This window comes from Oncorhynchus tshawytscha, linkage group LG10 (assembly GCF_018296145.1).
Source record: "Oncorhynchus tshawytscha isolate Ot180627B linkage group LG10, Otsh_v2.0, whole genome shotgun sequence".
In the NCBI taxonomy this organism is placed as follows: Eukaryota; Metazoa; Chordata; class Actinopteri; order Salmoniformes; family Salmonidae; genus Oncorhynchus; species Oncorhynchus tshawytscha.
Genome location: NC_056438.1, coordinates 63,034,999 through 63,058,634, shown reverse-complemented (window position 1 = coordinate 63,058,634; position 23,636 = coordinate 63,034,999). Strand labels below are relative to the sequence as shown.

Genomic DNA, 23,636 nt, shown 5'->3' with positions numbered 1-23,636 from the left:
AACGTATACTCCTAAAGGTGTTGAATGAAAACTACAGAACAACGTATACTCCTAAAGGTGTTGAATGAAAACTACAGAACAACGTATACTCCTAAAGGTGTTGAATGAAAACTACAGAACAACGTATACTCCTAAAGGTGTTGAATGAAAACTATACAAAGGTGTTGAATGAAAACAAGAACAACGTATACTCCTAAAGGTGTTGAATGAAAACTACAGAACAACGTATACTCCTAAAGGTGTTGAATGAAAACTACAGAACAACGTATACTCCTAAAGGTGTTGAATGAAAACTACAGAACAACGTATACTCCTAAAGGTGTTGAATGAAAACTACAGAACAACGTATACTCCTAAAGGTGTTGAATGAAAACTACAGAACAACGTATACTCCTAAAGGTGTTGAATGAAAACTACAGAACAACGTATACTCCTAAAGGTGTTGAATGAAAACTACAGAACAACTCCTAAAGGTATACTCAGAACTAAAGGTGTTGAATGAAAACTACAGAACAACGTGTTGAATGAAAACTCAGAACAACGTAAAGGTGTTGAATGAAAACTACAGAACAACGTATACTCCTAAAGGTGTTGAATGAAAACTACAGAACAACGTATACTCCTAAAGGTGTTGAATGAAAACTACAGAACAACGTATACTCCTAAAGGTGTTGAATGAAAACTACAGAACAACGTATACTCCTAAGAACAACGTATACTCCTAAAGGTGTTGAATGAAAACTACAGAACAACGTATACTCCTAAAGGTGTTGAATGAAAACTACAGAACAACGGTGTTGAATGAAAACTACAGAACAACGTATACCCTAAAGGTGTTGAATGAAAACTACAGAACAACGTATACTCCTAAAGGTGTTGAATGAAAACTACAGAACAACGTATACTCCTAAAGGTGTTGAATGAAAACTACAGAACAACGTATACTCCTAAAGGTGTTGAATGAAAACTACAGAACAACGTATACTCCTAAAGGTGTTGAATGAAAACTACAGAACAACGTATACTCCTAAAGGTGTTGAATGAAAACTACAGAACAACGTATACTCCTAAAGGTGTTGAATGAAAACTACAGAACAACGTATACTCCTAAAGGTGTTGAATGAAAACTACAGAACAACGTATACTCCTAAAGGTGTTGAATGAAAACTACAGAACAACGTATACTCCTAAAGGTGTTGAATGAAAACTACAGAACAACGTATACTCCTAAAGGTGTTGAATGAAAACTACAGAACAACGTAAAAAGGTGTTGAATGAAAACTACAGAACAACGTATACTCTAAAGGTGTTGAATGAAAACTACAGAACAACGTATACTCCTAAAGGTGTTGAATGAAAACTACAGAACAACGTATACTCCTAAAGGTGTTGAATGAAAACTACAGAACAACGTATACTCCTAAAGGTGTTGAATGAAAACTACAGAACAACGTATACTCCTAAAGGTGTTGAATGAAAACTACAGAACAACGTATACTCCTAAAGGTGTTGAATGAAAACTACAGAACAACGTATACTCCTAAAGGTGTTGAATGAAAACTACAGAACAACGTATACTCCTAAAGGTGTTGAATGAAAACTACAGAACAACGTATACTCCTAAAGGTGTTGAATGAAAACTACAGAACAACGTATACTCCTAAAGGTGTTGAATGAAAACTACAGAACAACGTATACTCCTAAAGGTGTTGAATGAAAACTACAGAACAACGTATACTCCTAAAGGTGTTGAATGAAAACTACAGAACAACGTATACTCCTAAAGGTGTTGAATGAAAACTACAGAACAACGTTGAATGAAAACTACAGAACAACGTAAAGGTGTTGAATGAAAACTACAGAACAACGTGGTGTTGAATGAAACTACAGAACAACGTATACTCCTAAAGGTGTTGAATGAAAACTACAGAACAACGTATACTCCTAAAGGTGTTGAATGAAAACTACAGAACAACGTATACTCCTAAAGGTGTTGAATGAAAACTACAGAACAACGTATACTCCTAAAGGTGTTGAATGAAAACTACAGAACAACGTATACTCCTAAAGGTGTTGAATGAAAACTACAGAACAACGTATACTCCTAAAGGTGTTGAATGAAAACTACAGAACAACGTATACTCCTAAAGGTGTTGAATGAAAACTACAGAACAACGTATACTCCTAAAGGTGTTGAATGAAAACTACAGAACAACGTATACTCCTAAAGGTGTTGAATGAAAACTACAGAACAACGTATACTCCTAAAGGTGTTGAATGAAAACTACAGAACAACGTATACTCCTAAAGGTGTTGAATGAAAACTACAGAACAACGTATACTCCTAAAGGTGTTGAATGAAAACTACAGAACAACGTATACTCCTAAAGGTGTTGAATGAAAACTACAGAACAACGTATACTCCTAAAGGTGTTGAATGAAAACTACAGAACAACGTATACTCCTAAAGGTGTTGAATGAAAACTACAGAACAACGTATACTCCTAAAGGTGTTGAATGAAAACTACAGAACAACGTATACTCCTAAAGTGTTGAATGAAAACTACAGAACAACGTATACTCCTAAAGGTGTTGAATGAAAACTACAGAACAACGTGTTGAATGGTGTTGAATGAAAACTACAGAACAACGTATACTCCTAAAGGTGTTGAATGAAAACTACAGAACAACGTATACTCCTAAAGGTGTTGAATGAAAACTACAGAACAACGTATACTCCTAAAGGTGTTGAATGAAAACTACAGAACAACGTATACTCCTAAAGGTGTTGAATGAAAACTACAGAACAACGGTGTTGAATGAAAACTACAGAACAACGTAAAAAGGTGTTGAATGAAAACTACAGAACAACGTATACTCCTAAAGGTGTTGAATGAAAACTACAGAACAACGTATACTCCTAAAGGTGTTGAATGAAAACTACAGAACAACGTATACTCCTAAAGGTGTTGAATGAAAACTACAGAACAACGTATACTCCTAAAGGTGTTGAATGAAAACTACAGAACAACGTATACTCCTAAAGGTGTTGAATGAAAACTACAGAACAACGTATACTCCTAAAGGTGTTGAATGAAAACTACAGAACAACGTATACTCCTAAAGGTGTTGAATGAAAACTACAGAACAACGTATACTCCTAAAGGTGTTGAATGAAAACTACAGAACAACGTATACTCCTAAAGGTGTTGAATGAAAACTACAGAACAACGTATACTCCTAAAGGTGTTGAATGAAAACTACAGAACAACGTATACTCCTAAAGGTGTTGAATGAAAACTACAGAACAACGTATACTCCTAAAGGTGTTGAATGAAAACTACAGAACAACGTATACTCCTAAAGGTGTTGAATGAAAACTACAGAACAACGTATACTCCTAAAGGTGTTGAATGAAAACTACAGAACAACGTATAAAGGTGTTGAATGAAAACTACAGAACAACGTATACTCTAAAGGTGTTGAATGAAAACTACAGAACAACGTATACTCCTAAAGGTGTTGAATGAAAACTACAGAACAACGTATACTCCTAAAGGTGTTGAATGAAAACTACAGAACAACGTATACTCCTAAAGGTGTGAATTGAATGAAAACTACAGAACAACGTATACTCCTAAAGGTGTTGAATGAAAACTACAGAACAACGTATACTCCTAAAGGTGTTGAATGAAAACTACAGAACAACGTATACTCCTAAAGGTGTTGAATGAAAACTACAGAACAACGTATACTCCTAAAGGTGTTGAATGAAAACTACAGAACAACGTATACTCCTAAAGGTGTTGAATGAAAACTACAGAACAACGTATACTCCTAAAGGTGTTGAATGAAAACTACAGAACAACGTATACTCCTAAAGGTGTTGAATGAAAACTACAGAACAACGTATACTCTACAGAACAACGTAAAAAGGTGTTGAATGAAAACTACAGAACAACGTATAAAACTCCTAAAGGTGTTGAATGAAAACTACAGAACAACGTATACTCCTAAAGGTGTTGAATGAAAACTACAGAACAACGTATACTCCTAAAGGTGTTGAATGAAAACTACAGAACAACGTATACTCCTAAAGGTGTTGAATGAAAACTACAGAACAACGTATACTCCTAAAGGTGTTGAATGAAAACTAGAACAACGTATACTCCTAAAGAATGAAAACTACAGAACAACGTATACTCCTAAAGGTGTTGAATGAAAACTACAGAACAACGTAACTCCTAAAGGTGTTGAATGAAAACGTATACTCCTAAAGGTGTTGAATGAAAACTACAGAACAACGTATACTCCTAAAGGTGTTGAATGAAAACTACAGAACAACGTATACTCTAAAGGTGTTGAATGAAAACTACAGAACAACGTATACTCCTAAAGGTGTTGAATGAAAACTACAGAACAACGGGTGTTGAATGAAAACTACAGAACAACGTATACTCCTAAAGGTGTTGAATGAAAACTACAGAACAACGTATACTCCTAAAGGTGTTGAATGAAAACTACAGAACAACGTATACTACAGAACTAAAGGTGTTGAAAACTGAAAACTATACAAAGGTGTTGAATGAAAACTACAGAACAACGTATACTCCTAAAGGTGTTGAATGAAAACTACAGAACAACGTATACTCCTAAAGGTGTTGAATGAAAACTACAGAACAACGTATACTCCTAAAGGTGTTGAATGAAAACTACAGAACAACGTATACTCCTAAAGGTGTTGAATGAAAACTACAGAACAACGTATACTCCTAAAGGTGTTGAATGAAAACTACAGAACAACGTATACTCCTAAAGGTGTTGAATGAAAACTACAGAACAACGTATACTCCTAAAGGTGTTGAATGAAAACTACAGAACAACGTATACTCCTAAAGGTGTTGAATGAAAACTACAGAACAACGTATACTCCTAAAGGTGTTGAATGAAAACTACAGAACAACATATACTCCTAAAGGTGTTGAATGAAAACTACAGAACAACGTATACTCCTAAAGGTGTTGAATGAAAACTACAGAACAACGTATACTCCTAAAGGTGTTGAATGAAAACTACAGAACAACGTATACTCCTAAAGGTGTTGAATGAAAACTGAATGGTGTTGAAAAAACTACAGAACAACGTATACTCCTAAAGGTGTTGAATGAAAACTACAGAACAACGTATACTCCTAAAGGTGTTGAATGAAAACTACAGAACAACGTATACTCCTAAAGGTGTTGAATGAAAACTACAGAACAACGTATACTAAAGGTGTTGAATGAAAACTACAAAGGTGTTGAATGAAAACTACAGAACAACGTATACTCCTAAAGGTGTTGAATGAAAACTACAGAACAACGTATACTCCTAAAGGTGTTGAATGAAAACTACAGAACAACGTATACTCCTAAAGGTGTTGAATGAAAACTACAGAACAACGTATACTCCTAAAGGTGTTGAATGAAAACTACAGAACAACAACGGTGTTGAATGAAAACTACAGAACAACGTCCTAAAGGTGTTGAATGAAAACTACAGAACAACGTATACTCCTAAAGGTGTTGAATGAAAACTACAGAACAACGTATACTCCTAAAGGTGTTGAATGAAAACTACAGAACAACGTATAAAACTCCTAAAGGTGTTGAATGAAAACTACAGAACAACGTGTTGAATAAAACTCCTAAAGGTGTTGAATGAAAACTACAGAACAACGTATACTCCTAAAGGTGTTGAATGAAAACTACAGAACAACGTATACTCCTAAAGGTGTTGAATGAAAACTACAGAACAACGTATACTCCTAAAGGTGTTGAATGAAAACTACAGAACAACGTATACTCCTAAAGGTGTTGAATGAAAACTACAGAACAACGTATACTCCTAAAGGTGTTGAATGAAAACTACAGAACAACGTATACTCCTAAAGGTGTTGAATGAAAACTACAGAACAACGTATACTCCTAAAGGTGTTGAATGAAAACTACAGAACAACGTATACTCCTAAAGGTGTTGAATGAAAACTAAAGGTGTTGAATGAAAACAGAACAACGTTGAATAAAACTACAGAACTAAAGGTGTTGAATGAAAACTACAGAACAACGTATACAAAGAATGAAAACTACAGAACAACGTATACTCCTAAAGGTGTTGAATGAAAACTACAGAACAACGTATACTCTAAAGGTGTTGAATGAAAACTACAGAACAACGTATACTCCTAAAGGTGTTGAATGAAAACTACAGAACAACGTATACTCCTAAAGGTGTTGAATGAAAACTACAGAACAACGTATACTCCTAAAGGTGTTGAATGAAAACTACAGAACAACGTATACTCCTAAAGGTGTTGAATGAAAACTACAGAACAACGTATACTCCTAAAGGTGTTGAATGAAAACTACAGAACAACGTATACTCCTAAAGGTGTTGAATGAAAACTACAGAACAACGTATACTCCTAAAGGTGTTGAATGAAAACTACAGAACAACGTATACTCCTAAAGGTGTTGAATGAAAACTACAGAACAACAACGTATACTCCTAAAGGTGTTGAATGAAAACTACAGAACAACGTATACTCCTAAAGGTGTTGAATGAAAACTACAGAACAACGTATACTCCTAAAGGTGTTGAATGAAAACTACAGAACAACGTATACTCCTAAAGGTGTTGAATGAAAACTACAGAACAACGTATACTCCTAAAGGTGTTGAATGAAAACTACAGAACAACGTATACTCCTAAAGGTGTTGAATGAAAACTACAGAACAACGTATACTCCTAAAGGTGTTGAATGAAAACTACAGAACAACGTATACTCCTAAAGGTGTTGAATGAAAACTACAGAACAACGTATACTCCTAAAGGTGTTGAATGAAAACTACAGAACAACGTAAAAAGGTGTTGAATGAAAACTACAGAACAACGTATAAAACTCCTAAAGGTGTTGAATGAAAACTACAGAACAACGTATACTCCTAAAGGTGTTGAATGAAAACTACAGAACAACGTATACTCCTAAAGGTGTTGAATGAAAACTACAGAACAACGTATACTCCTAAAGGTGTTGAATGAAAACTACAGAACAACGTATACTCCTAAAAAGGTGTTGAATGAAAACTACAGAACAACGTATACTCCTAAATGAAAACTGAACAACGTTGGTGTTGAATGAAAACTACAGAACAACAGAACAACATATACTCCTAAAGGTGTTGAATGAAAACTACAGAACAACGTATACTCCTAAAGGTGTTGAATGAAAACTACAGAACAACATATACTCCTAAAGGTGTTGAATGAAAACTACAGAACAACGTATACTCCTAAAGGTGTTGAATGAAAACTACAGAACAACGTATACTCCTAAAGGTGTTGAATGAAAACTACAGAACAACGTATACTCCTAAAGGTGTTGAATGAAAACTACAGAACAACGTATACTCCTAAAGGTGTTGAATGAAAACTACAGAACAACGTATACTCCTAAAGGTGTTGAATGAAAACTCCCTAAAGGTGTTGAATGAAAACTACAGAACAACGTATACTCCTAAAGGTGTTGAATGAAAACTACAGAACAACGTATACTCCTAAAGGTGTTGAATGAAAACTACAGAACAACGTATACTCCTAAAGGTGTTGAATGAAAACTACAGAACAACGTAACGTATACTCCTAAAGGTGTTGAATGAAAACTACAGAACAACGTATACTCCTAAAGGTGTTGAATGAAAACTACAGAACAACGTATACTCCTAAAGGTGTTGAATGAAAACTACAGAACAACGTATACTCCTAAAGGTGTTGAATGAAAACTACAGAACAACGTATAAAGGTGTTGAATGAAAACTACAGAACAACTAAAAAGGTGTTGAATGAAAACTACAGAACAACGTATACTCCTAAAGGTGTTGAATGAAAACTACAGAACAACGTATACTCCTAAAGGTGTTGAATGAAAACTACAGAACAACGTATACTCCTAAAGGTGTTGAATGAAAACTACAGAACAACGTATACTCCTAAAGGTGTTGAATGAAAACTACAGAACAACGTATACTCCTAAAGGTGTTGAATGAAAACTACAGAACAACGTATACTCCTAAAGGTGTTGAATGAAAACTACAGAACAACGTAAAAGGTGTTGAATGAAAACTACAGAACAACGTATACTCCTAAAGGTGTTGAATGAAAACTACAAAGAACTAAGAACAACGTATACTCCTAAAGGTGTTGAATGAAAACTACAGAACAACGTATACTCCTAAAGGTGTTGAATGAAAACTACAGAACAACGTATACTCCTAAAGGTGTTGAATGAAAACTACAGAACAACGTATACTCCTAAAGGTGTTGAATGAAAACTACAGAACAACGTATAAAGGTGTTGAATGAAAACTACAGAACAACGTAAAGGTGTTGAATGAAAACTACAGAACAACGTATACTCCTAAAGGTGTTGAATGAAAACTACAGAACAACGTATACTCCTAAAGGTGTTGAATGAAAACTACAGAACAACGTATACTCCTAAAGGTGTTGAATGAAAACTACAGAACAACGTATACTCCTAAAGGTGTTGAATGAAAACTACAGAACAACGTATACTCAGAACAACTAAAGGTGTTGAATGAAAACTACAGAACAACGTATACTCCTAAAGGTGTTGAATGAAAACTACAGAACAACGTATACTCCTAAAGGTGTTGAATGAAAACTACAGAACAACGTATACTCCTAAAGGTGTTGAATGAAAACTACAGAACAACGTAAAAAGGTGTTGAATGAAAACTACAGAACAACGTATACTCCTAAAGGTGTTGAATGAAAACTACAGAACAACGTATACTCCTAAAGGTGTTGAATGAAAACTACAGAACAACGTATACTCCTAAAGGTGTTGAATGAAAACTACAGAACAACGTATACTCCTAAAGGTGTTGAATGAAAACTACAGAACAACGTATACTCCTAAAGGTGTTGAATGAAAACTACAGAACAACGTATACTCCTAAAGGTGTTGAATGAAAACTACAGAACAACGTATACTCCTAAAGGTGTTGAATGAAAACTAACAGAACAACGTATAAAACTCCTAAAGGTGTTGAATGAAAACTACAGAACAACGTATACTCCTAAAGGTGTTGAATGAAAACTACAGAACAACGTATACTCCTAAAGGTGTTGAATGAAAACTACAGAACAACGTAAAAAGGTGTTGAATGAAAACTACAGAACAACGTATACTCCTAAAGGTGTTGAATGAAAACTACAGAACAACGTATCCTAAAGGTGTTGAATGAAAACTACAGAACAACGTATACTCCTAAAGGTGTTGAATGAAAACTACAGAACAACGTATACTCCTAAAGGTGTTGAATGAAAACTACAGAACAACGTATACTCCTAAAGGTGTTGAATGAAAACTACAGAACAACGTATACTCCTAAAGGTGTTGAATGAAAACTACAGAACAACGTATACTCCTAAAGGTGTTGAATGAAAACTACAGAACAACGTATACTCCTAAAGGTGTTGAATGAAAACTACAGAACAACGTATACTCCTAAAGGTGTTGAATGAAAACTACAGAACAACGTATACTCCTAAAGGTGTTGAATGAAAACTACAGAACAACGTATACTCCTAAAGGTGTTGAATGAAAACTACAGAACAACGTATACTCCTAAAGGTGTTGAATGAAAACTACAGAACAACGTATACTCCTAAAGGTGTTGAATGAAAACTACAGAACAACGTATACTCCTAAAGGTGTTGAATGAAAACTACAGAACAACGTATACTCCTAAAGGTGTTGAATGAAAACTACAGAACAACGTATACTCCTAAAGGTGTTGAATGAAAACTATACTCCTAAAGGTGTTGAATGAAAACTACAGAACAACGTATACTCCTAAAGGTGTTGAATGAAAACTACAGAACAACGTATACTCCTAAAGGTGTTGAATGAAAACTACAGAACAACGTATACTCCTAAAGGTGTTGAATGAAAACTACAGAACAACGTATACTCCTAAAGGTGTTGAATGAAAACTACAGAACAACGTATACTCCTAAAGGTGTTGAATGAAAACTACAGAACAACGTATACTCCTAAAGGTGTTGAATGAAAACTACAGAACAACGTATACTCCTAAAGGTGTTGAATGAAAACTACAGAACAACGTATACTCCTAAAGGTGTTGAATGAAAACTACAGAACAACGTATACTCCTAAAGGTGTTGAATGAAAACTACAGAACAACGTATACTCCTAAAGGTGTTGAATGAAAACTACAGAACAACGTATACTCCTAAAGGTGTTGAATGAAAACTACAGAACAACGTATACTCCTAAAGGTGTTGAATGAAAACTACAGAACAACGTATACTCCTAAAGGTGTTGAATGAAAACTACAGAACAACGTATACTCCTAAAGGTGTTGAATGAAAACTACAGAACAACGTATACTCCTAAAGGTGTTGAATGAAAACTACAGAACAACGTATACTCCTAAAGGTGTTGAATGAAAACTACAGAACAACGTATACTCCTAAAGGTGTTGAATGAAAACTACAGAACAACGTATACTCCTAAAGGTGTTGAATGAAAACTACAGAACAACGTATACTCCAGAACAACGTAAAGGTGTTGAATGAAAACTACAGAACAACGTATACTCCTAAAGGTGTTGAATGAAAACTACAGAACAACGTATACTCCTAAAGGTGTTGAATGAAAACTACAGAACAACGTATACTCCTAAAGGTGTTGAATGAAAACTACAGAACAACGTATACTCCTAAAGGTGTTGAATGAAAACTACAGAACAACGTATACCTAAAGGTGTTGAATGAAAACTACAGAACAACGTATACTCCAACGTAAAAAGGTGTTGAATGAAAACTACAGAACAACGTATACTCCTAAAGGTGTTGAATGAAAACTACAGAACAACGTATACTCCTAAAGGTGTTGAATGAAAACTACAGAACAACGTATACTCCTAAAGGTGTTGAATGAAAACTACAGAACAACGTATACTCCTAAAGGTGTTGAATGAAAACTACAGAACAACGTATACTCCTAAAGGTGTTGAATGAAAACTACAGAACAACGTATACTCCTAAAGGTGTTGAATGAAAACTACAGAACAACGTATACTCCTAAAGGTGTTGAATGAAAACTACAGAACAACGTATACTCCTAAAGGTGTTGAATGAAAACTACAGAACAACGTATACTCCTAAAGGTGTTGAATGAAAACTACAGAACAACGTATACTCCTAAAGGTGTTGAATGAAAACTACAGAACAACGTATACTCCTAAAGGTGTTGAATGAAAACTACAGAACAACGTATACTCCTAAAGGTGTTGAATGAAAACTACAGAACAACGTATACTCCTAAAGGTGTTGAATGAAAACTACAGAACAACGGTAATAAAACTCCTAAAGGTGTTGAATGAAAACTACAGAACAACGTATACTCCTAAAGGTGTTGAATGAAAACTACAGAACAACGTATACTCCTAAAGGTGTTGAATGAAAACTACAGAACAACGTGTTAAAGGTGAATGAAAACTACAGAACAACGTATACTCCTAAAGGTGTTGAATGAAAACTAGAACAGAACAAAGGTGTTGAATCTACAGAACAACGTAAAGGTGTTGAATGAAAACTACAGAACAACGTATACTCCTAAAGGTGTTGAATGAAAACTACAGAACAACGTATACTCCTAAAGGTGTTGAATGAAAACTACAGAACAACGTATACTCCTAAAGGTGTTGAATGAAAACTACAGAACAACGTATACTCCTAAAGGTGTTGAATGAAAACTACAGAACAACATATACTCCTAAAGGTGTTGAATGAAAACTACAGAACAACGTATACTCCTAAAGGTGTTGAATGAAAACTACAGAACAACGTATACTCCTAAAGGTGTTGAATGAAAACTACAGAACAACGTATACTCCTAAAGGTGTTGAATGAAAACTACAGAACAACGTAAAAGGTGTTGAATGAAAACTACAGAACAACGTATACTCCTAAAGGTGTTGAATGAAAACTACAGAACAACGTATACTCCTAAAGGTGTTGAATGAAAACTACAGAACAACGTATACTCCTAAAGGTGTTGAATGAAAACTACAGAACAACGTATACTCCTAAAGGTGTTGAATGAAAACTACAGAACAAAGGTGTTGAATACAAAGGTGTTGAATGAAAACTACAGAACAACGTATACTCCTAAAGGTGTTGAATGAAAACTACAGAACAACATATACTCCTAAAGGTGTTGAATGAAAACTACAGAACAACGTATACTCCTAAAGGTGTTGAATGAAAACTACAGAACAACGTATACTCCTAAAGGTGTTGAATGAAAACTACAGAACAACGTATACTCCTAAAGGTGTTGAATGAAAACTACAGAACAGAACAACGTATACTCCTAAAGGTGTTGAATGAAAACTACAGAACAACGTATACTCCTAAAGGTGTTGAATGAAAACTACAGAACAACGTATACTCCTAAAGGTGTTGAATGAAAACTACAGAACAACATATACTCCTAAAGGTGTTGAATGAAAACTACAGAACAACGTATACTCCTAAAGGTGTTGAATGAAAACTACAGAACAACGTATACTCCTAAAGGTGTTGAATGAAAACTACAGAACAACGTATACTCCTAAAGGTCTTAAATGAAAACTACAGAACAACGTATACTCCTAAAGGAGTTGAATGAAAACTACAGAACAACATATACTCCTAAAGGTGTTGAATGAAAACTACAGAACAACGTATACTCCTAAAGGTGTTGAATGAAAACTACAGAACAACGTATACTCCTAAAGGTGTTGAATAAAACTACAGAACAACGTATACTCCTAAAGGTGTTGAATAGTTGTGAGAGAAGCTACAGAAAACAACATTTCAACCGTTACGGTTTTTATGGTCCGGGACGCAATTTAACTTTGATCTTAAAAGAAATTGCAGATGAAGACCATATTCTATAGCCTAAACAGGACATAAAACATGCACTGCTTCAGGCAATAAGCAATAGACATTATTTGTTTCTCCAAAATGACTAATACCTTTACTTGAGCAATTCCTCATCTGACTGAATGAATGTTATCAAGTAAAAAATGCAGAAATAAAATCCTGTGGGCAGGATTCTCCACGCTCGTGATCAAAGCCTGATTTTCTTTTACTCTGTATTTAGCCTTCCTTAACCATTTCTGTTTGTTTCAGCTCTAGACATAGACATTTAGTACAGAACCACCTACCAACATCTCTCATTTTCTCATTCTAAATAGAAACAGATTTAATGTAATGTAATTCCTTTTAGTTTTTTGGTTTCTGATTTGCATATCCCTCTGACAATCTAATTTCTATCAGTTGTTATTCTCAATACCCAATGTTACAGGGTTTTATTCATAGTGGCTAACTAACCTGCTTCTGTCCCAGAGAAGAAAGACTAGCTTCAAAGGACCCAGCACACTGGTGGGATCATATCATAGCACTCATGTTTTGACAGCCCATAGCAATACTGTGTACTGGAATGACTTGGTTCACTCCAAACATGGAAGAAGCTCTCAGTTGTTTGAAGAGCCTGTAAAATGTTTGATATTCAGCAGAGGGAGCCAATGGAAGCTCCTGCTAAGGCGCTCTACTGGCCTGACTCATCAAGCCAAGGTTTATAGGCTTTGGCCTGTTATAATACAAACGTAGTTAGCACCATAGTAATAAGACATTGTACACAAAGATACATTCTGAATGTATTGCATTTGTTATTAGTTGACATTATACAGTAAGTTACAATGTTACAATTGGTACATTTTTTAATCATCTGCACATAGCTGAATGCTTCAATGTTCCAACCCAACACTTTCCTCAAATTTTAGGCAATATCAAAATACCTTTTTTTGTATAATGGTTACCTACCATACCTACCCCCATCTACTAGGATAGCACTAACCTAAAAGTGGTTTTCAATTGCGATGTGTTATTTCTCCTCCAGTAGCACCAGTTACCTTATGGTTCATTTAAGTGGCCTCATCACTGCATGTAAGCATTGTTTTGTTTATGTGGATGGAGCTCTCAACACAGGTTTTTACGCTATGAAGAGAATTCCTGTTATTGTCTGTCCTTCAGCAGTAGATGGCTGAGCTAATTCGCTTTAGTTTCTCTATGCACTGGGGAACACATTGCCAAGCAATGATAAGCTTTGCAGGAAGAAAGCAGAGATGGAGGGAGAAAAAGCAATGGCATCTATCAGAATTGAAAGAAACCCCTTTGCTTGAAACTGTGTTCAAATAATAAAGCAAGCGAGCATCATGTCTTTCCAATAGACTAGGAATAATTTCTAGTTTCGGTGGGGGGTTCATGACTCTGTGTGTATGTGTAAAATATGTCTTGAGGGGATTGATATAAAGTTAAACTGGGTGAAGTAGAAATATTTTACTCATCAGCTTTGCAGTCACAGAGTTTGCCTCAGCTAGAACAAAACTGCTGAAGCATTTAGAGAAAATTAACCCCCCATCCTGGCAGCCAGATGTGACTGGATTCTGATGACTGCACACGAGTGGGCAGAGAAACCAAGAGACTGTGAAATTCCTGTCAGGCCTGTGTACTGCAGAATGGGCTATTGACTGCTTTCTCTATTCCCCTCCATCATTCTTCTTGAACACTGCCATTAATTTCCTCTCCTGCCTTACCAATTCCTTTTTCTCTCTTCTCTCTTCCCTTCCTTCTTTCTCCCTGTCTGCCCCCTCCTAGATTTCTTTGTTGCAGAAGAGGATGCACAAAGCTGTGGTGAAATACTTCAGACAACGCAGCCTCTATAGCCAGGCTGAACTGGCCCGCTTCCAGACCCTCTCTAACGAGAACAACCAGAAAATAAAAACTGTCCAGGTATGTATGTTTCACAGGATGAATCCACACACATACAACATTACAACCATTCCAGTTCAATGGGGTTTTCTTCAATTCTCCAATCCGCCTGCCTAGTCCTGCAGTATATCACAATCATTTTTTTAAGTGTTGGGAAGATTCATGGGATGAGTAGATTTTATTAATTTAATGGGAGTATAATAATTTATGACAGCATAATGACTTCATGTAATGCCTTCATGTAATGCTGAGCATGTGTGGCATCCCAAAGTTAAAACATGTTGAGCTGAGCGTCATGCCTCCATTGGCAGGGAACTAACCAGTCCACTAACCCACAGTAAAACATTCACCGGTCACCACAGCCGTCTGTAGCGTCATCACACTACAGTTATTAAACACGCCACCATCACCCTTTCTCCATATATCCAGTCGTCACAACGCCGGCACAGTGACGTGATTGACGATGTTTCGGTGCGAGTGCCTATGACATGCTGCGACCCGGCATTTGAAGCTAGCCCTTTCTCCTCTCCAGAGAACTATACATTCACTCTGTTAGGGTGCATATTTATTCACTACATTACGTTTGGCTGTGTGGCTGCCTTATGTTTATTGTGTTGTTACTACTGGATAACTATCTATGGTACAACTACAAACCCTCCTGTGTTCCTAGGTTGAATAACCCCGAGCTACCTTTCTCATGTTTTGCTGAAAAAGTAGTAGGCACGTAATTCTAAATCTGCAGGGGTGCATGGAGAAGTGGAGATCTTCAATTACTGGATAATGGGTGGCTAATATGTGGTGAGATGTGAGAGGAGGTCAAAGCGGACAGAAGGAGAGTGATGAATCTTTATCAAATGTCCTGTCCTGTAGCACCCTCACCAAACATCATAGTGTAGCAAGCAGGTGCCATCCAACCATGAACCATTCACATTCTCTCACCCATTATATTTTTTATACAGAGGTGTTTACATTCAGCATTGTTTCCTTGCCCCTGCTTTCTATCCAGGTGTGACAGCCAGCCACGTCTATCGGCTTTTCCCAAGCTAGCACTACCATTACCTATGTCACAGTCCCACACACTTAGACAATACAAGTTTTGTCTAGGTCTTCATTGCAATTCAAATTATAATTCAACTGATTTGATTCGATCAGACTTCTTCCCAGATAGAATTGTTTTGACATAATTTCAGACCCTCTGTGTCTAGTCTTCTCTACACAGTGAGCAATAACACATTCAGTCATTATTTCCCTATCCATCCATTCCTTCCCCCTTTGTATTGCCGACATGCTTTTTGATTGGTCTTATCCAGCCAGACATTACAGCCAGTCAGTCAGGGAGGGAGGGAGCAGTCATGTCTCCCAGGTCTAGCCCCGAAGAGAGGAGGGGAGGCCCTAGGCAGCTGAACACAGAGCAGAGGGTAGAGCAGAGCAGGGAGGAGTGGAGCATGGAGGAGGAGGAGGGAGGAGCTATCAGGGAGCTGCAGAGTGTGAAGGACAAAAGAGCTAGTGTATTGAAGCGCAGCGCACCGTCACCCGTCACAGCCCAGCACAGGGTCCCTCAGAGCAGAGCAGCTACTCACATTAAACCCCCAACCCGGCTCCTGCAGACTAGAGCAGGCTTTACTACGCACTACGCACAGCTTCCTTACTAAGCTTCCTTACTCAGGGTCCTTAGAATAGTGCACACCCCTTCGAAAGACCCCTTAGAGTAGTGCACACTTTAAGCACAACGACCCTCTAAGTAGTGCACACTTTAAGCACAACGACCCTCAGAGTAGTGCACACTTTAAGCACAACGACCCTCAGAGTAGTACACACTTTAAGCACAACGATCCTCTAAGTAGTGCACACTTACAAATAAAGCAGTGCATACTTTAAGCACAACGACCCTCTAAGTAGTACACACTTACAAATAAAGCAGTGCATACTTTTAACAGAAAGCCCCTCCGAGTAACGTTCATGTTAAAACCAAAGCCCCTCAGTGATGCATATTTTACATACTGATGGTGATGGCCTCATAGCAGTTCCCACTTCGCACCAACAGAACAAAACATAATGAAACAAATGTACCAAAATGGAGTCTTCATGGACTGAATCCTGCTGGGTACTATACTAATCCATCCACCTATTTGGCAGAAGATCAGAAAAGTCAGGTCTGCACTTCCACCACCAAGGCGTCAGGTCTGCACTTCCACCACACTAGCATTATGAAGCCAAATGTAACTTATTTTCTTGCTTTGCAGTAGCTTCAGAGGAGGAGGCAATGGGCGGTGTGGGATGGTGGGTGTGTGTGGTGGTGGGGGCGCTGTCATCCTGTAACACCGCTGCCAGAACTGGCAGTTGAGTTTTTGTGTTCTGCCAGTTTACACCAGGGATGGCATAATTGACAATGGCTAACAGCGGCGAGGCTCACAGTGCAGAGTGCTTGTTGAATGGCCAGTAATGATAGTAGCAGACGCCCACTAGCCCCAGTCTCCAGGGACAGTAATCCAAGATCCTGTTTCTGATATAATTGTTAGTCAGAGAATTTCTGCATGGCTAGGCCGGTTCAGATTCCCAAGTTGGTTGACAGTGCAAGGCAGTTTAATAGAAAAACTGGATGCTGAGATTTTTAAAACACAGGCGCACTGAACCTGGACCATGGTTCAACCAGGAGCCTCTCTCTCTTATACTTGTTCTCGCTCTCTCCTTCCACAAAATAAAGAACAAGACCCTGGGCGTAACTTACTCTCACTATCTCTAGACAGTACGTCGAGCAAGCAGCAAGTAGTGAAACAGACAGAGAACGGAGAAAGCATCACATCAACACTAGAGTTGTCTTTGTCTACTGTATGTCTGTCGTCAAAGCTGCTGCTCTCCCTCTCTAATCTCCCCGACTTAACGTCGTCTGACTACTGTCGTCACTCTGTTTTCTTAATTAGAATGTATTCATTGATTCTATTTGCTCTCTTATTCAAACAGGAGGAGTTGTCAGAAGCAATCCGGCGCATTTCTGCCTTTCTGCACTCTCTGGCAGATGACTCAACAACCAGTGAGGATGCTCCGACGATGGAGACAGCAGCAGGGAACAAACAAGCGGGTCTGGATGCCATTGGGTTGAACAAGAAGAAGATGCCTACAGTTCAGATAACAGTGTAATTGGACATTCACCTGGTGCCAGACAACTTACTTACCCCAGCACGCTTCACTCACTCACTATCTCCCCCCCCCCTCTCTCTCTCTCTCTCTCTCTCTCTCTCTCTCTCTCTCTCTCTCACCAGCAGCAGATCCATAACAATGAAACAGGTGACTTTCATGCTGCTGCCAGGACTGATCTAATTTTAGCAGGGTGAATGATTGCAATTGGCTTTGCCTCATCAGATAATTAATCTATGTCACCATTAATTGGAAAAGAGAATAATTACAGGCAGTGTTGACAGAAATTCTAAGCTTCTCCAGATTTGGAGATCTAATCAGGACTACTAAAACCCACCGTGACCTTAACTACCACTTAGTACACTACCTCGACCACCCGGACCAATGTCCGAGCAAAACACTTCCTCTCAGGAGACAAGCACACTTGTTGTTGTTTCATTTTTTTTATCCCTCTCTCATTTTCTCTCTCCCTCTTCTAGAAAGCTGTCTCCCTCAATCACTTTTCAATATTCAATCTTAATTTTGTGGAAGTTTAGCATTTTCAATGAGCTGGAGATGAATGATTAATGAATAAATTTAAATGCTTCATTTTGTCCATGGATCATTAGTTAAGTCCTTTGTGGGAAGGACCTGAGAAAGGAGTGAACATTATTGAGACATTAGCCTGGAGCATTCCAGGGGTAAATAGTGTGCACATTACAAAAGGATGTTGTGTAGCGGGGTGCAGTAGCCAACTGGCTTTCTAACGGAAGAACCCCCAGGTAACGCTGCTTTCAATTTGCCACATCTCACCTGAATCACACGTAGTATTTATTTGGAAGAGAAAACAAATGTTTATTATTTCATCAAGCATTCATCAAACATTAAGCATTGCTTCATAGGCCCAATAATGAGGTGACACATTAATATTTATTAAACACACTTCAAAAGTTTTTATTTTCCTCTTTCATAAATATTAGTGATACAAGTATTATTACCACAGCATTGTTTATATTTTGATTATTGTGATGGGCCAATTTCAGACTATGGCTGAAATGGACTATTAAGCTATGGAGATGGCCATTGGATTCATGTAAGATCTGTTCTCGCCAAGATGTTATTGAACTCACCTCAAGTAGTGACAGTGATTTCCTATCAGGTCACTCAGCCAGGTGATAGATATTGTTGGTCCGGGTCTGCAGTCTTCTGGTTGATAGAGACGTTTGTATGTTGATGACACCGAGGCCTATTCCCTCCCTTCCAGGGCAGAGAGGGACAGTATGAAACAACAAGCTGAGAGAGGGAGACAGTATCTCAGTTTCCATCCAATTGGCGAAAGATTTTCATGCGAATTTTCAAAAATCTGCATAAAGAAAATATGTTAAAAAGTTCAATCAGTTTCCTTCACATTTTCAACTCTGTTGCATTAAAGTAGAACATTTGCCTGCTCTGGTCTAAGCACTTGCTCTCTAGTCAACAACTCGCAGAAACAGGTGGTCTAGGCCTACATGACGAGATTATTATGGATAAGAGCCAGAATATTTTTATTTGTCAAACGGCATCATCATGTTACCAGAATCAGACCATCGATATTTATTGAAAATGAGCATCAAGATTACCGTGCACTTTCTCCACCCTGTGAAGTTCATCATAAATGATTGAATCTGTAGCCTAATAAACTGCTTGGTTTCCCCGAGTCCTAGTGTTTGAACCACACAACATATTGCATGACTCCCAAGTTTCCTTCGATATGATGATTATTTTATCAATATTTATGCGTAAAGGCATTTCCACTTCCATTTCTCGCATAATTCATTTTACAGATAAAAAGATGTAAAACAAAGGAATTATCTGTTGCCATTTATAAAATTGTACGGAAACTTCCTGTTTCTATCACAGCTGTGTTTAAAAAAAAAATACAGTATGACTTTACTCACATAAAAACTATGGATGGAAATGTTGTTATTGAAATCACCATTGACTTTAGCAACACATGCTCCATTTCCACTGCCATGCCATAGAATAGCATCTTATTGAATCACCTGGTAGTCAAGTTGGCCTTATGAAAGTGTGTGTTTACTATGATCATTTTGACCTTTTGACTGTAAAGACCAGTAGTTTAAAGATGTTCCTGTTTGGGGAATAAGGCACTCTAGGTGCACTTTATTTTTTTTAAATTTATATTTCACCTTTATTTAACCAGATAGGCTAGTTGAGAATAAGTTCTCATTTACAACTGCGACCTGGCCAAGATAAAGCATAGCAGTGTGAACAGACAACAACACAGAGTTACACATGGAGTAAACAATAAACAAGTCAATAACACAGTAGAAAAAAAAAATAGTCTATATACATTGTGTGAAAAAGGCATGAGGAGGTAGGCGAATAATTACAATTTTGCAGATTAACACTGGAGTGATAAATTATCAGATGGTCATGTGCAGGTAGAGATACTGGTGTGCAAAAGAGCAGAAAAGTAAATAAATAAAAACAGTTGGGGATGAGGTAGGTAAATTGGGTGGGCTATTTACCGATGGACTATGTACAGCTGCAGCGATCGGTTAGCTGCTCAGATAGCAGCTGTTTAAAGTTAGTGAGGAAGATAAAAAGTCTCCAACTTCAGCGATTTTTGCAATTCGTTCCAGTCACAGGCAGCAGGGAACTGGAAGGAAAGGCGGCCAAATGAGGTGTTGGCTTTAGGGATGATCAGTGAGATACACCTGCTGGAGCACGTGCTACGGGTGGATGTTGCCATCGTGACCAGTGAACTGAGATAAGGCGGAGCTTTACCTAGCATGGACTTGTAGATGACCTGGAGCCAGTGGGTCTGGCGACGAATATGTAGCGAGGGCCAGCCAACTAGAGCTTACAGGTCGCAGTGATGGGTGGTATAGGTGCTTTAGTAACAAAACGGATGGCACTGTGATAAACTGCATCCAGTTTGCTGAGTAGAGTATTGGAAGCTATTTTGTAGATGACATCGCCAAAGTCGAGGATCGGTAGGATAGTCAGTTTTACTAGGGTAAGTTTGGCGGCGTGAGTGAAGGAGGCTTTGTTGCGGAATAGAAAGCCGACTCTAGATTTGATTTTAGATTGGAGATGTTTGATATGAGTCTGTAAGGAGAGTTTACAGTCTAGCCAGACGCCTAGGTACTTATAGATGTCCACATATTCTAGGTCGGAACCATCCAGGGTGGTGATGCTAGTCGGGCGTGCGGGTGCAGGCAGCGAACGGTTGAAAAGCATGCATTTGGTTTTACTAGCGTTTAAGAGCAGTTGGAGGCCACGGAAGGAGTGTTGTATGGCATTGAAGCTCGTTTGGAGGTTAGATAGCACAGTGTCCAAGGAAGGGCCAGAAGTATACAGAATGGTGTCGTCTGCATAGAGGTGGATCAGGGAATCAGCCGCAGCAAGAGCAACATCATTGATATATACAGAGAAAAGAGTCGGCCAGAGAATTTAACCCTGTGGCACCCCCATAGAGACTGCCAGAGGACCGGACAACATGCCCTCCGATTTGACACACTGAACTCTGTCTGCAAAGTAGTTGGTGAACCAGGCAAAGCAGTCATTAGAAAAACCGAGGCTACTGAGTCTGCCGATAAGAATATGGTGATTGACAGAGTCGAAAGCCTTGGCCAGGTCGATGAAGACGGCTGCACAGTACTGTCTTTTATCGATGGCGGTTATGATATCGTTTAGTACCTTGAGCGTGGCTGAGGTGCACCCGTGACCGGCTCGGAAACCAGATTGCACAGCGGAGAAGGTACGGTGGGATTCGAGATGGTCAGTGATCTGTTTGTTGACTTGGCTTTCGAAGACCTTAGATAGGCAGAGCAGGATGGATATTGGTCTGCAACAGTTTGGGTCCAGGGTGTCTCCCCCTTTGAAGAGGGGGATGACTGCGGCAGCTTTCCAATCCTTGGGGATCTCAGACGATATGAAAGAGAGGTTGAACAGGCTGGTAATAGGGGTTGCGACAATGGCGGCGGATAGTTTCAGAAATAGAGGGTCCAGATTGTCAAGCCCAGCTGATTTGTACGGGTCCAGGTTTTGCAGCTCTTTCAGAACATCTGCTATCTGGATTTGGGTAAAGGAGAAGCTGGGGAGGCTTAGGCAAGTAGCTGCGGGGGGGGGGGAGCTGTTGGCCGAGGTTGGAGTAGCATGGAAGAGGAAGGCATGGCCAGCCGTTGAGAAATGCTTGTTGAAGTTTTCGATTATCATGGATTTATCGGTGGTGACCGTGTTACCTAGCCTCAGTGCAGTGGGCAGCTGGGAGGAGGTGCTCTTGTTCTCCATGGACTTTACAGTGTCCCGGAACTTTTTGGAGTTAGAGCTACAGGATGCAAATTTCTGCTTGAAAAAGCTGGCCTTTGTTTTCCTGACTGACTGCGTGTATTGGTTCCTGACTTCCCTGAACAGTTGCATATCGCGGGGACTATTCGATGCTATTGCAGTCCGCCACAGGATGTTTTTGTGCTGGTCGAGGGCAGTCAGGTCTGGAGTGAACCAAGGGCTATATCTGTTCTTAGTTCTGCATTTTTTGAACGGAGCATGCTTATCTAAGATGGTGAGGAAGTTACATTTAAAGAATGGCCAGGCATCCTCAACTGACGGGATGAGGTCAATATCCTTCCAGGATACCCGGGCTAGGTCGATTAGAAAGACCTGCCCGCAGAAGTGTTTTAGGGAGCGTTTGACAGTGATGAGGGGTGATCGTTTGACTGCGGACCCGTAGCAGATACAGGCAATGAGGCAGTGATCGCTGAGATCCTGGTTGAAGACAGTGGAGGTATATTTGGAGGGCCAGTTGGTCAGGATAACGTCTATGAGGGTGCCCTTGTATACAGATGTAGGGTTGTACCTGGTGGGTTCCTTGATGATTTGTGTGAGATTGAGGGCATCTAGCTTAGATTGTAGGACTGCCCGGGTGTTAAGCATATCCCAGTTTAGGTCACCTAAACTCTGATGCTAGATGGGAGGCGATCAATTCACAAATGGTGTCCAGGGCACAGCTGGGAGCTGAGGGGGGTCGGTAGCAGGCGGCAACAGTGAGAGACTTATTTCTGAAGAGAGGAATTTTTAAAATTAGTAGTTCGAACTGTTTGGGTATGGACCTGGAAAGTATGACATTACTTTGCAGGCTATCTCTGCAGTAGACTGCAACTCCTCCCCCTTTGGCAGTTCTATCTTGACGGAAAATGTTGTAGTTGGGTATGGAAATCTCCGAAATTTTGGTGGCCTTCCTAAGCCAGGATTCAGACACGGCAAGGACATCAGGGTTGGCTGAGTGTGCTAAAGCAGTGAGTAAAACAAACTTAGGGAGGAGGCTTCTGATGTTGACATGCAATGAAGCCAAGGCTTTTTCGATCACAGAAGTGAACAAATGAGGGTGCCTGGGGACATGCAGGCCTGGGTTTACCTCCACATCACCCGCAGAACAGAGGAGGAGTAGCATGAGGGTGCGGCTAAAGGCTATCAAAACTGGTCGCCTAGAGCATTGGGGACAAAGAATAAAGGGAGCACATTTCTGGGCATGGTAGAATATATTCAGGGCATAATGCGCAGACAGGGGTATGGTGGGGTGCGGGTACAACGGAGGTAAGCCCAGG

The 23,636-nt window shown here is 38.9% G+C and overlaps 1 protein-coding gene across 1 annotated transcript in view; it reads left to right on the top strand.

Annotated features, from left to right (window-relative positions):
* LOC112260603 (coiled-coil domain-containing protein 178) overlaps window positions 1-19,749 on the top strand; it is a 40,579-nt gene extending 20,830 nt beyond the window's left edge. The window contains exons 19-20 of the mRNA XM_024435844.2: window positions 14,797-14,931; window positions 17,872-19,749. Coding sequence (XP_024291612.1) covers window positions 14,797-14,931; window positions 17,872-18,048 — 312 coding nt within the window. The 3' untranslated portion in view covers window positions 18,049-19,749. The remainder of the gene's footprint in view (window positions 1-14,796; window positions 14,932-17,871) is intronic.
* Window positions 19,750-23,636: the final 3,887 nt, after the last annotated feature.